Below are 15,197 nucleotides of genomic sequence, written 5' to 3' on the forward strand. Positions count from 1 at the left end.
ATGACAGGAAGAATCATCCCAAAAACTACACTACCCTTTGACTCAAGACCGGAGTTCTTAATTGGGTCAAACTCAAACCACCAGTAAAATGATGAATTTCAAACAAAGGATTAAGGTAAACGCCAGCGCTAAAACAATCCTGTGGATGCTGGAAATCTGAAATAAAAACAGACAAATGCTGGAAATACTCAGCAGGGCTGGGAATTCAGGTCGATGACCTGTCGGCAGAACTGGAAAAGTTAAGAGATGTAACCAGTTTTAAGCAAGTGCAGAGGCAAGGATGATGGGAGGGAGGGGGTGGTCATGCCGGAGGGAAGGAAAGAACAAAAGGTAAGGTCTGTGATAGGGTGGAAGGCTGGAGAGATCACATGACAAATGGGATGGTGATGCAAGGTGAAAGAGGAATGGTAATGGGATAAGTTTTTTTTCATTCGTTCAGTAGGATGTGGGCATCACTGGCTAGGCCAGTATTTATTGCCCATGTTCAGAGGGCATTTAAGAGTCAACCACATTGCTGTGGGTCTGGAGTCACCTGTAGGACAGACCGGGTAAGGATGGCAGATTTCCTTCCCTAAAGGTCATTAGTGAACCAGATGGGGATTTTACAACAATCAATAATGGCTTCATGGTTATCATTAGACTTTTAATTCCAGATTTTTATTGGATTCAAAAATCTACCATCTGCCCTGGTGGGATTCAAACCCAGGACCCCAGAGCATTACCCTGGGTCTCTGGAATACTAGTCCAGTGACAATACCACTACGCCATCATCTCCCCCAAGTCAAGTGACAAAAGATGGGTTAGAGGAGGTGTAAATGGCAGCTGCAGAGTAATTATCAGCATTGGCTGTCTGACAAAATGGGAGCGGAAGTTAAGATCTGAAGTTGATGAGTTTGATTATTGAGTTCAGACAACATGCACACGGGTAAAGGAGCGAGCATGGAGAGTTTTTGCTTCGGGCTTGATCAGTGTTGCATTCTCTGTCTCAGTTCTGTTACATCTGACTCTGCTTGCCCTTAGGGTAATATCTCATTGCTGGGAAACTGATTCCCAGCTTAGCTCTGGATAAATACTTCAAATTGAATGAATAAATAAAACCAAGTTGGCAGAGGATGTGCAGAAAATCCTGTAATTGGCTTTTAAAAATCCAACGGGGGGAGTTTGGGGAGTGAGGATAATTTATTTTTATGCAGTGAGCGTTATGATCCAGAATGCACTGCCTGAGAGGATGGTGGAAGAAGATTCAACCTTACCTTTCAAAAGGAAATAAAAGGAGAGAAAAAGAATTGCAGAGCTGTGGGGAAAGAACGTGGGAGAGTAATAATTGGATAGCTTGAATATTGCTGAAAAGAGAGACATGTTGCTGAAGCTTTTCACCTTGCCCTCATCAGGACAAATGCAAGAATACCAAATTTCAAACGATCACAACAATTTATATTACAGGAGAGAAGGATCCTGATTGGTTGCCAAGTCAACTTTGATTGGCCAATACATTGCCATGATGAAAGCAAACGGGAACTATGGGCTCACCAAGTTCCTGGGTAATTCAAGAAAGATGCAAACCTTGAACATGTTCCTTTGCTTTGCAGAGAACGGGTCCCTAAGTATAAATGTATGTCACTTCTAGCAGGCGTAAACGAGCCAAGATACGAGCTTGACTGATTATCTTAAATTTGTTGTTCGTGTAGTTATTAACTCACTCAGGATTGTTCAGCAAGTGCTGCCCAATCGCAGTATCACATCTAAATGTAGGCAGTTAGTTTTGGGTTTTGCCAATGTGGGCTCGTTGGTGGTTTTCACCTGCAGTGTAGATTGTGGTGATCATCTGAATCTTGGCATTCTTATGGTTGATGAGCGCAAGGCAAAAAAACTTTGGCAACATGTCCCTCTTTTCAGTAATATTCAAATTGGATAGCTGTTTCAAAGAGTCACAGGCATGATGGGCCAATGGGTTAAACCATTCCATAATTGTATGGTTTAATAGAATGGCAGACCATACTTGAGGGGCTGAATGGCCTCTTCCAGTTGCTACATGCAATTCCCCCTGCAAGTAGTTAGCAAATATTTTTGGATGTAAGGACGCTGAAGATTTGAGGTTTGGAAGTATTTAAGAGCAGGACAGCAGCATCAACGATTTGATGCCCTTTCTGTTGGGATCTGGTCGGTGGAGGGATAAGACTGATTCATTATAAGCATTATAATCCTGCGATGGTACCTTGGCGGAGGATTAGACCTGTGCCCAAAAAATGGGATTGCAAGTCATCAGACGACCATTTGGCATGAGGTTCTCTATTAATTGAAACCGGCACCAACCAAGCATCTCCCATCTTGTTCGTCAGTCAGAACCTGCCTAACCCACACCAGTTCCCACACAATGTACTGGTGGAAGTCACAGGGGTCAGGAGGGATGAGACCATGGAGGGCAGTGAACAAGAAGATGGGAATTTTAAAATTGAGCCCGTGTAGGTCAGTGAATACAGGGGATGATGAAGGAATGAGACTTTGAGTGAGTTAGGGTACAGGGCAGCAGAATTATAGTTGAGCTTAAACTTAGGGAAGGTGGTAGATGGACAGCCAGTGGGAGAGCACTGAAATAGTCAAGCATAGCGGTAGCAAAAACATGGATGAGAGTTTCAGCAGCTAACAGGTAAGGTAAAACTCGCATTCCTGTTGCGCCTTTCATGGCCTCAGGACATCCCAAAGTGCCTCACAGCATTTTGAAGTACAATCACCATTGTAGGAAATGCAGCAGCCAATTTGCACACAGCAAGTTCCCACCAACAGCAATGTGATAACAAAAGCAAAATACTGCAGATGCTAAAAGTCTGCAATGAAAACAGAAAACGCTGGGAAAATTCAGCAGGTCTGGCAGCAACTGCGGAGGGACAAACAGAGTTAACGTTTCGAGTCTGTATAACTCTTCTTGGGAACTGGAGAGAGGAAAAAAGGTGATGGGTTTTATGCTGTTGAAAAAGGTGGGAGGAGGGGCAGGTAGAGCAAAATAGAAGGTTGGGGATAGGTTAGAGGGTGGGGGAGATTAAATGATAAAGATGTCATGGAACACAAGACAAAGGGAGTGGTAATGATAGGGTTAAAGACTAAAGCTTTGGTCCAGAGCAGAATAAAGGTCAGCACTGTCTGAAAGCAAAATAGCAGAATGTGTAAATAGCATAATAAGGGTCAGCACTGTCTGAAAGCAAAATAGCAGAATGTGTTAATAGCATAATAAGGGTCAGCACTGTCTGAAAGCAAAATAGCAGAATGTGTTAATAGCATAATAAGGGTCAGCACTGTCTGAAAGCAAAATAGCAGAATGTGTTAATAGCATAATAAGGGTCAGCACTGTCTGAAAGCAAAATAGCAGAATGTATTAATAGCATGATAAGGGTCAGCACTGTCTGAAAGCAAAATAGCAGAATGTGTTAATAGCATAATAAGGGTCAGCGCTGTCTGAAAGCAAAAAATATGAGAACAAGATACAGACTGGCACTTGGAGGAAAAAAAATTGTTTTCAAAATTGAGGACAGAGCTCATGGTTTGAAGTTGAGTCAATGTTGAGTCCAGAAAGCTGTAAAGTGCATAATTGGAAGAGGAGGTACTGTTCCTCCAGCTTGCGTTGGGCTTCACTGGAGCACTGCAGCAGGCCAAGGACAGAAATGTGAGCACAATGCTGAATTGAAATGGCAAGCAACCATGCTTGCAGACTGAACGAAGGTGTTCAGCAATGTTATAATGTCCAGATAATCTGCTTTAGTGATACTGGTTGAGGATTAATATTGGGCAGGACAGCAAGGAGAACCCCCCCCCCCTCCACCGACTCCCCCGACTTCTTTAAGATAGTACTGTGGAATATTTTAAGCCAGAGAGAGCCTCATAACGTCTCACAAAAGATGGCGCCTCTGACAGTGCAGTATTCCCTCAGTATGCACTGGGAGCATCAGCATGGACTTTTTCTCAAGGCCCTGCAGTGGGCACAAGCTCACAACTTGCTGATTCAGAGGCAGGAGTGCTACCTACTGAGCCACACCTGCACCCGAGAGACCCTGCTACCTCATCCCCTCATGAGCTTCACAACACAAGAGGCTGATGACACACCTCCTATTGCCACGGTGAGGGGGCCTTATCACCTTGTGCCGAGTCAAACACTCCTACTGTGGATGACTATCAAAGAAAGTGTTTGGTTTTAACATACCTGCAGTGAGTGCTGCAAACACTCATTTGAAAAAAAAAAATTCCCCATTGACTTTGTGCCCCAGGACTAAGTGGATCTTGAATTTATTGCAGGAATTGCTCTCGAGCTTTGTGGTTTGTGTGCCTGATGGTTATGCTATTTATATTCTGCTACAACTCTCTGACATTAACCATCAGATGTTGTTCTCCAGGCTGCTCCCTAACTATATTCCGATTAAGGTTGCATTCAACAAAAATTATGTTGGCATTTAATGATTGCAGTGAGCTAATGAGATCATTTACATACAACATCGCTTCTCCATTATTTCACTCTTGTTTTGGTTCAGTTTAGTTCTTTTGCTGTTTATTAGTTAATTTTTTTTTGTCATTTGTGCCTTTCACTTTTTCTCTGCTCTTCATCCCATTCCTTTCCGCTCCTCTCTTTCATTTTTTCTTCTCTCTCCCTTCGCCCGCAGAGATACTAAAGGACACGGGCTTCCTGAAAATCTTTAACAAAAACAGAAATACCTGGAAAAACTCAGCGGGTCTGGCAGCATCGGCGGAGAAGAGCAAAGTTCGAGTCCTCGAAACGTCAACTGTGCTCTTCTCCGCCGATGCTGCCAGACCTGCTGAGTTTTTCCAGGTATTTCTGTTTTTGTTTTGGATTTCCAGCATCCGCAGTTTTTTGTTTTTATCCTGGAAATCTTTATTTGCCTCTCGCTGTCTGGAGAGGGAGTAGAGGCCAGAGGGCAGTGGAGTCACAGTCACACACTGACTCCTGACTCCACTGTGGCAACCAGGCTTGTGTGTGGCAAACATGTTCTTCCACAGTGATCGCAGAATCTTAGTATGATGCAGCGTAGAAGGGGGTCACAGCCCATTGTGTCTGTGCTGGCTCTTTGATAGAGCTGTCCAATTAGTCTCACCCCCACCGCCTGCTCTTCACCCATAGCTCTGCACATTTTCACCCTTTGAGTACTTATCCCGTTCCCTCTGGAGAGTTCCTGTTGAATCTGCTTCTACCGCCCTTTCAGGCAGCGCATTCCAGATCACAAAAGCTCACTGTGTAGAAGAGAATTCTCCACTCACTGGTGTCTTTACCTTACTCCCTTTAAGAACAAACACCTGTCTGATTACAACAAACACCTTTACAGATGAAGGTCGGATTTGACTGTGCACATTAGGCTGGTTTGTTTAGCTCTTTTCCTTAACTGCAGCTCCTCACTTGGTTTGAGCATGTCAGTATGCTTGTTATCCTTCTCAACTGTGTCACCTTGGGAATGTACCAACCTTGTGAAGACGTAGACTGTTCCAGTGACAGATGTAGGATATTACAGGTAGGAAATCTCAGTTTCTTTCCTTTTGAATAACTCAAAATGCATGTTTACTTACAAAGAACCCCTCTCCTAACCTCACTGTCTATTTTCATGGAGGAGAGCATTGAATACATTGGACTTGGAAGAGGCGCTTATCAGAATGAGAACAAAAGCAAAATACTGCAGTTGCTGGAGACCTGAAATAAAAACAGAAAGTGCTGGAAAAACTCAGCAGGCTTGGCAGCGTCTTTGGAGAGAGAAACAGAGTTAATGTCTCGAGTTGAATATGACTTCCTCAGAACCTAATAAATGTAGAGGGCTCTTGTTGCATTTTATTGCACTGTTCCCACTAAACAGGAAGATTAAGATTATAAGAAGGAGCGAAATATGCAAGAAATTACCGTTGGTAAAAAATAACAGCAGGGCAACAACAACTTGCATTTCTATAGCAGCTCTTACTTTGCGAAACATCCCAAGGCGCTTCACAGGAATGCTATCAAACTGAGCCACATAAGGAGTGGTTAGGACAGGTGACTAAACGCTTAGTCAGAGGTTGTTTTTAAGGAGCATCTTCAAGAGAGGCTGTGAGAGGCAGAGAGATTTAGGGAGGGAATTCCAGAGCCTAGGCCCCAGGCAACTGAAGGCACGGCTACCAATGCTGGGGTGATGAACATTAGGGATGCGCAAGAGGTCAGACTTAGAGGAACGCAGAGAGTTGTAGGGCTGGAGGAGGTAACAGAGATAGGGGAGCAGTTAACAGCTGTCATCACCCTCTGCTGCCTCCAATCTGCAGGACCAGGTGAGAGTAGGTTGACCAAGTCTAGAGAATGATCCCAGGCCAAATTAAACCCCAACTGTCACTTTCCAGGCTTTCGATGACTTCATCTTCATTTTCTTCGCCATGGAGATGATGGTCAAGATGGTTGCCTTGGGGATTATCGGGAAGAAATGTTACCTTGGCGACACGTGGAATCGGTTGGACTTTTTCATCGTGATGTCCGGGTAAGTGCAGGGTGAGCTGAAGCAATGTCAGCTCTTAAAGTCGAAGCAAAATGCAAATTAGCATTTATATGAACAGGGCAATTATTTCTTATGCGCTGTTGACAGCCGAAAGTGTAAATTTAAAATTAAATGTAGCTTCATTTCTAAGCCTTTCACGCTCACCATTTCTCTCTGTTCTTGCATTTAAGCTGCAATATCTGGTCAAATATATTAGTATAATTCCTCAGGATTTCCAACAAACCATCCTTGAAAGACATTAGATGAGAAACATGACTGAAATATACTGGCTGAGAGATTATCTCAGTACCACACACAGCTTACCCATATTTTACATTTGTTTTTACTTCAGTTCTTTGCTCATCAGGATGAGGGATGTTAGTGTCGGGGATGGAGCATTTTTCATTTAAGGATGCAAGTTTCAGCATCAAACACTTCCAGGACAGGCACAGCACAGGGTTAGATACAGAGTAAAGCTCCCTCTACACTGTCCCCATCAAACACTTCCAGGACAGGTACAGCACAGGGTTAGATACAGAGTAAAGCTCCCTCTACACTGTCCCCATCAAACACTCCCAGGGCAGGTACAGCACGGGGTTAGATACAGAGTAAAGCTCCCTCTACACTGTCCCCATCAAACACTCCCAGGACAGGTACAGCGTGGGGTTAGATACAGAGTAAAGCTCCCTCTACACTGTCCCCATCAAACACTCCCAATTCTGATTGTGTTGGAGGAGTGGATAATCAGTAAGGAAGCAAGAGAATAGCAAGAAAAGCAAAGAGATACTAAAGCTACATTACAATAAGCTGTTTAATAATTGGAGATAGAAAACCAGTAAAAAGAGAGAGAGGGAATGCATTTCGGCAAAGGTCTGGTCAGACAGAATGGCTCAGAGACAGTGCAACGCAATGAGACGGTAAGCGCAGAATCTGCCCAGTCCCACAGGGCAGGTTTGATGCTACAATTGGGATGATTTTCAGGGATAAAATTGAAGGGTCAGCGGGCTGTCATGTCCCCACCTCCAGGTGACCTTCCCCGTGCCAGGTCATCATTGGCAGGGGCTACTCACCAGAGGCTGTCCGTTTTGCAGGTTGATTGAGGCTGTCATCGGCGTCTTCCCATTGGTTAACGGGCCCGCCACTGAGGGCCAAGCCTGGCAGGTACTTGAAGGTACCTTGCAGTGATTGGCAGGGGGTCCACAAGGCCTCCTGTTCAAACCCAACCTGCACCAGACCAGCATTGACCAGTGGTCACAGCTGCAGCCTGACAGCATCCTGGTGGTGGAGGGGTACATGACGGGGTGGGGAGGGGGGAGGGTGCCTTCCTCAGGGACGGCCTGATAATGTGTGGGCAGAGTTTATTTTCTTGCTCAATTCTAACCTCTTCAGAGGCCGCTTCAAGATGGAGGTGCCTCGCTGTCCCTATCCAGCTCCAGTTGAGCAAATAGTTGGAGCTGTGGCCTGACAAATCCCCGGGTCCTGATGGACTTCACCCTAGGGTCTTGAAAGAAGTGGCTAGTGAAATAGTCGATGTGTTGGTTTTAATTTTCCAAAATCCCCTAGATTCGGGCAAAGTTCCATTAGATTGGAAAATAGCAAATGTAACTCCATTATTCAAAAAAGGGAGGGAGACAGAAAGCAGGAAACTACAAAGCAGTTAGCCTAACATCTGTCACGTGGACAATGTTAGAAACTGCATCACAGAATCTTACGGGCACAGAAGGAGGCCATTCGGCCCATCATGTCTGCACTGGTTCTCCAAATGAGCATTATGACCGAGTGCCATTGCCTTGCTTTCTCCCCGTACCCCTGCACATTGTTTCTATTCAAATAACCATCTAATGCCCTCTTGAATGCCTCGATTGAACCTGCCTCCACCACACTTCCAGGCAGCGCATTCCAGACCCGAACCACTCGTTGTGTGAAAAACCTTTTTCTCATGTCATATTTGCTTCTTTTGCAAATCACTTTAAATCTGTGCCCTCTCATTCTTGATCCTTTTACGAGTGGGAACAGTCCCTCCCTATCTACCCTGTCCAGCCCCCTATTATTCCTATTATTAAAATTATTCAAAATTATAACTATTATTAAAGATGTTATAGCGGGGCACTTAAACATTTTTAAGGCAATCAGGCCAAATCAACATGGTTTTGTAAAAGGGAAATCATGTTTAACCAATTTATTGGGAGTTCTTTGAAGGAGTCACATGTGCTGTGGATAAAGGGGAACTGGTGGATGTTCTGTACTTAAATTTCCAGAAGGCATCTGATAAAGTGCCACATCAAAAGTTATTGCAGAAAATAAAAGCTCATGGTGTAGGGGGTGAGATATTGGCATGGATAGAAGGTTGGTTAGCTAACAGGAAACAGAGGATAGCCATAAAAGGGTCATTTTCTGGTTGGCAGGATGTGATGAGTGGTGTGTCACAGGGATCAGTGCTGGGGCCTCAACAATTTACAATTTATATAAACGCCTTGGATGAAGGGACAGAGGTACGGTTGTTAAATTTGCAGCCAACACAAAGATAGGTAGGAAAGTAAGTTGTGAGGAGGATGTAAGGAGGCTACAAAGTGACTAGTAGGCTACTGCAAGGATCAGCACTTGGGCCCCAGCTGTTCGCAATATATATCCATGATTTGGATGTGGGGACCAAATGTAATATTTCTGAGTTTGCAAATGATACAAAGCTGGGCAGCAATGTGTGTTGTGAGGAGGATGTAAAGCAGCTGCAGGAGGATTTGGACAGACTTAGTGAGTGAGCAAGAACATGGCAGATGAAATATAATGTCGAAAAATGTGAGGTCATCCACTTTGGTAGGAGGAACAGATGTGCAGAGTATTTCCGAAATGGTAAGAGATTAGAAAGTGTCGATGTACAAAAGGGACCTGGGTATTCTTGTCCATAAGTCACTGAAAGCTAACAGGCAGGTGCAGCAGGTAATGAGGAAGGTTAATGGAATGTTAGCCTCAATCGCAAGAGGATTTGAGCACAGGAGTAATGAAGTCTTGCTTCAATTGTATAGAAGCTTGGTTAGACCGCACCTGGACTACTGTGTGCAGTTTTGGTCCCCTTACCTCAGAAAGGATATTATTGCCATCGATGGAGTGCAACGAAGGTTCACCAGACTTGTTCCAGGGATGGAGGGATTGTCTTATGAAGAGAGATTGGGCAAACTGGGTCTGTATTCTCTAGAGTTTCTAAGAATGAGAGGTGATCTCATTGAAACCTACAAAATAATTAAATGAATAGACAGGGCAGATGCAGGTAAGATGTCTCCCCTGGTTGGGGAGTCTAGAACCAGGGACACAATTTCGAAATAAGGGGGAAGCCACTTAGAACCAAGATGAGGAGAAATGTCTTTCCTCAGAGGGTTGTGAATCTTTGGAATTCTCTACCCCAGGGGGCTGTGGAAGCTCAGTTATTGAGTGTGTTTAAGGTAGAGGCTGATAGATGTGGAGAAATCCTTTCTCTCAGAGGGTTGTGACTCTTTGGAAGCCTCTTGCTCAAAAGGCAGTGGAAGCAGGGTCTTTGAATAGTTTTAAGGCAGAGCTAGATAGGTTCTTGATTATCAAGGGGGTGAAAGGTTATTGGGAGTAAGCGGGAGGTCACAATCAGATCAGCCATGATCTTATTGAAGCGTACAGCAGGCTTAAAGGGATGAGTGGCCTACTCCTATTCCTAGTTCATATGTTCGTATGCCCACTGTTGTATAATTTATATATAACAGGTTTTATTTACAGTGTTTTAAAATGTCTATTCCATGCTTCGGCACTAACTTCCAACACTTTCAACTGCTTTGTTTACTCTTCTCTGAGACCACACCCAGGCTTAGCCAATCAAGCACAGTAAACATCAACAGTAACAGACTCATATAATCAAACACAAAGCAATTCAACACTACGCCCAACTCTGACATCCTTGCAAGTTTGCAAGCCATCTGACTGGACTGCGAGCACGGAGGCTGCCCTTGGGCATATCTCCCAGGTGGGCACAGTCCGGCAGCCAGTGCGGGATCCAGAAAGCAAAACAGACAAAGAGAGAGAGAAATGGACTTGCAGTCCAGGAGCTTAGAGACAAGCCAGTGGTGAGAAAAAGGCCAAGTGAAGGATAGACAGGTGGAAGTAGAGGCCATTGCATCTTTTCAAGAAAGTATCGATAAATATAGGAGATGGTGGCATAGTGATATTGTCACTGGACTTGTATCGCAGAGGACCCCCAGGGTAATGCTCTAGGGACCCAGGTTTGAATCCCACTAGGACAAATGGTGAACTTTGAATTCAGTAAAAATCTGGAATTATAAATCTGATGATAACCACAAAGCCATTGCTGATTGTCGTAAAAGCTCATCTGGTTCACTAACCCGAAGGAAATCTGGTCTGGCCTACATGTGACTCCAGGCCCACAGCAATGTGGTTGACTCTCAAAAATGCCCTGCGAACAAGGGCAATTAGGGATGGACAATAAATTCTGGCCCAGCCAGTGATGCCCACATCCCACGAACGAAAAAAGCAGGCATTAATGTTTCATTTCAGTTTGAGAGGGAAATTTGTGGACATCTCCTTAACAACCAGAGGCTAACAGCACCTCGGTGAGATGATTGGTTTAGAGAAGACAGCTAAGAGACTGAAGATGGAGTTTTATTATAGCAAAGAACGACATATTGAACGATGTTTTATATATATTATGTTGGTTCAAGTCTTCGATAAAGTTAATTGTTCCAAAAGAATTTTCAAGTTTTACAGAACAGCAAGATGTTAGTCAGCTCCTTGTGTCTGTGCAGAGTTTTTTTTAAATCCAAAGTAATCCTGAATTAATCCCGCTGCCTCACTCCCGCCACATCAGCCTGTGTCTGCCCATTCTTCAAATATTTACCTGCTCTTCCCTGTAAACGATGTAATGCTATCTGCCTCAACTGCTCCCCGCGGTAAAACATTCCAGGCTGCAGAAACTCTCTGCATAAAGAACTTTCTCTCCAACCCTTTCATCAGTTTTTCTGCAAGAGGCTACGGCCTCTTGTTCCCCACTCATTCTGCCTCATCCTTTCTCTGGCTCCGAGGAGGCGCCTCCAGTGTGGCAATTGGACACAATGCCCTGGGAAGGGGCGGTGGGGGGGAGAGTGAAGAAGAAGAAACCAGCCAATCAGGAGGCCCTCCTGTTCGGGGAACCCCCTTCTCCACTGACTATGACCAAGGTGGCTGGTTGAGAACCCGACCCAGGTTGACTGCGATGCAATACTCTTCAAAAACTGAGTTATTGAAGTATTAACATGCAGGGGGACTGAGGCGGGGTGGAAGGCCAGTCAAGAGTCATCCAATTGAGGGAATGAAGAAACAAAAACAAAAACACCTGGAAAAACTCAGCAGGTCTGACAGCATCTGCGGAGAGGAACACAGTTAACCTTTCAACAGAGTCATACGGACTCAAAACGTTAACTGTGTTCCTCTCCGCAGATGCTGCCAGACCTGCTGAGTTTTTCCAGGTATTTTTGTTTTTGTTTTGGATTTCCAGCATCCACAGTTTTTTTTGCTTTTATCTGTGGGAAGGAAGAGTCTGATTGGCCATTGGAAGTTCAACACCGCGAGGATGGACGTGCTGGGTGACCAATGGCGGGAGTGTAGGGGTTGGGCCGTTGGGGGGGTGGGGGGGAGGACGGTCACATGATGAATCTTCCGGGAATACGTCCAATAAGAATTGGCTGGAGCAGGATTGCCAATCATAAGCCCACACCCCTAGACAAGGTCAACTCTTTTGAGAGACAAAGACTCAAGAAAAACTGTGCAGGATGTTTATGCGTAGGGAAGTATGCTCAGAAATTCACTTTGCAACTTCTGAAAGATCATACATAACAAACACTACAGATGTCGGCATCAATTCTGTTCTGCCATTTCTTGGTTCTTGACAGCAGAGCTTTGAGTGCCGAAGGGACCATTACTGGATTTCCTGTCAGTCTGGTTTGCTTTTACAGCGAACTTTCCTGCATTACCAAGCAACAGCCCTCAGACATACTGATTGTTTAAGACAGCACCATGCTTTGGAGGCAATGTCTTGAGAAAAAACAGCCATGGATTCAGATTAAAGCAGCACAGAGGCAGGAGCCTGTTGGAGCATTATTGTACAATGGGAGAGATTTGCTTGCTTGCAATGGAATTCAGGCAAGCTTCTCCAAGAGAGGAAGTGACAAGGTTATTTGACCTATTCATTTCAAAGAAACCTGTTGCAGACTCAAGCTGTTAGATGCTGTCTCGCAGGTGTCATGTTGTGTTTAATAACTGGAGTATTAATAAAGATAATTGAGGCAATCACTGGGACAATTTAACTTTATTGACAGCCAGACTGTTTGTGCAAGAAAAGGTGCAGAAAGTCATCTCACTCCACTGGGGCAGGCGTAGAATTGGAGTCATTAGGAATTAATGTTTTGATATAACCAGTCACCAATAAATTGTGGAGAATTGCATCAAGTCTACAGCATGGAAACAAGCCATTCGGCCCATCTGGACCAGTGTTTACGCTCCACATGAGCCTCCTCCCACCTCTCTTCGTCTCACCCTATCAACATACCCTTCTATTCCTTTCTCCCCCATGTTTTTAATCTAGCTTCCCCTTAAATGTGAATATGTTTTAAGTGGGAGCGAGTTCCACATTCCCACCACTCTCTGGGGAAATAAGCTTCGTGAATTTATTAGTGACTGTCTTATATTTAGGGCCCCTAATTTTGAGCTCTCCCACAAGTGGAAACAACTTCTCTATGTCTACCCTGTCAGACCCTTTCCTAATTTCAAAGACCTCTATCAGGTCACCCCTCAGCCTTCCATTTTCCAGAGAAACGAGGCCCAACCTTTCTGGAGATCCGAGTATTATTTCAAACCTTAAACCCTTGCTCCCGGCTGTAACATTCAAATCCAGAAGTTCCATGCCCTTTTATTGTGCTCATTTCTAAATATTCCTGGGAACAGGCTGATTTGGCAAGTTTATTTAACAGGAAAGCACTTCCCTTTGCCAAGAAAATGAAGGTTCTACTTTGAAATTCCTCTAAAAAAAACCAGCTGTTTTTAGGGTCCTGGCATAAGAGGGTTGGGGGAGGGAATGGAAAATCAGATGGGGGCCCTGTTGACTGTCCAGTGGCTCGTATTGGAATGTCCGTGCTTTGGACACAGGGTGAGGGCTGAGTGGGGCTCGGCTATGCTGACCTCCACAGTTGAATAGTGGGCTGACACTCTTGCCTGCACTCAAAGATGATGCTCACTCAGTTGGGGGAGGTACTGGAGTACATTACCCAGGAGGATCCCGCACCAAACAGGAGACCTTTTGGGGAAAGCTGAGGAGGGAAAAGGGAAAGCGAGGGAGATGAATGATGGGATCTTGGCCAATTTTGGTTCAAATACCCAGCTTTTGTCAGGGGGTGTTCACATATGCCTGGCTCATCCCCTTTTGCTCCCTTGTGTATTTAACACTGAAAATCACATTGAAATACTTAGGCAAACTTTTCAACTCACTCAAAGGGAGAAATAATTTGTATTTAGTTAGCACCTTTCATGACGACCCAGACATCTCAAAGTGCTTTACAGCCAATGATGTACTTTTGAAGTGTAGCCACTGTTGTAATCTAGGAAACGTGGCAGTAGCGCAGTGGTATTGTCACTGGGCTAGTAATCCAGACACCCAAGGTAGTGTGCAGGGGCCCTGGGTTCAAATCTCCCCAAGGCAGATGGTGAGCTCTGGATTCAATAAAAACCTGGAATCAAAAGTCTAATGATGATGTTGAAACCATTGCTGATTGTCATAAAAACCCATCTGGTTCACTAATGTCCTTTAGGGAAGGAAATCTGCTGTCCTTACCTGGTCTGGCCTAGCCTACATGTGACTGTGGTTGACTCTTAAATTCCATCTGAACAAGGATAGTTAGAGATGGGCAATAAATGCTGGCCTAGCCAGCGATGCCCACATCTCCTGAAGAAATTTTTTAAGAAGTCAATTTACACACAGCAAGCTCCCAAATTCATCCACAGGACATGGGCATCACTGGCTGGGCCCAGTGTTTATTGCCCATCCCTAATTGCCCCTTGAGAAGGTGGTGGTGAGCTGCCTTCTTGAACCGCTGCAGCCCATGTAATGTAGGTACACCCACCATGCTGTTAGGCTGGGAGTTCCAGGACTTTAGTCCAGAGAGTGTGAAAGAATAGCCGATATAGTCAGCGTGGTGTACGACTTGGAGAGGAACTTGCACTTGGTGATATTCCCATGTGCTTGCTGCCATTCGTCTTTTTAACAATTCTTTCATGGGTTGTGGGGTGCGGCTGGAAAGACTAGCACCCATCCCTAATTGCCCTTGAACCGAGCGGCTTGCTAGAGGGCAGTTAAGAGTCAACCACATTGCTGTGGGCCTGGAGTCACATGTAGGCCAGACCCGGGTAAGGATGGCAGATTTCCTAAAGGGTATAAGTGAACCAGATGGATTTTTATAGCTTCGTGATCACCATTAATTGGACTAGCTTTCAATTCTAGATGTTATTAATTGAATTTTAAATTAATTTGAGCTTGTGTCCCCAGACCATTAGCCTGGGCCTTTGGATCACTCATCCAGTGACACCCCTCTAGTGGTTGCAGGTTTGGAAGGTGTTGACTATTGATTAAATGTTGGCCCAGGACACAGGGGATGACTCTCCAGTTCTTCTTCTACCAGAGGGAGCAGAGAGGATCTAGACTTTGTGCTG

General features: G+C 44.7%; 1 protein-coding gene across 1 annotated transcript in view; it reads left to right on the forward strand.

The window, feature by feature from the left end:
• Positions 1-5,395: 5,395 nt before the first annotated feature.
• The window catches only part of LOC144669350 (voltage-dependent T-type calcium channel subunit alpha-1I-like), a 178,287-nt gene continuing 168,485 nt past the window's right edge, over positions 5,396-15,197 (forward strand). Inside the window, exons 1-2 of the mRNA XM_078531713.1 lie at positions 5,396-5,507; positions 6,355-6,488. Coding sequence (XP_078387839.1) covers positions 5,415-5,507; positions 6,355-6,488 — 227 coding nt within the window. The 5' untranslated portion in view covers positions 5,396-5,414. The remainder of the gene's footprint in view (positions 5,508-6,354; positions 6,489-15,197) is intronic.

The sequence above is a fragment of the Cetorhinus maximus genome, chromosome 29 (genome assembly GCF_964194155.1).
Source record: "Cetorhinus maximus chromosome 29, sCetMax3.hap1.1, whole genome shotgun sequence".
In the NCBI taxonomy this organism is placed as follows: Eukaryota; Metazoa; Chordata; class Chondrichthyes; order Lamniformes; family Cetorhinidae; genus Cetorhinus; species Cetorhinus maximus.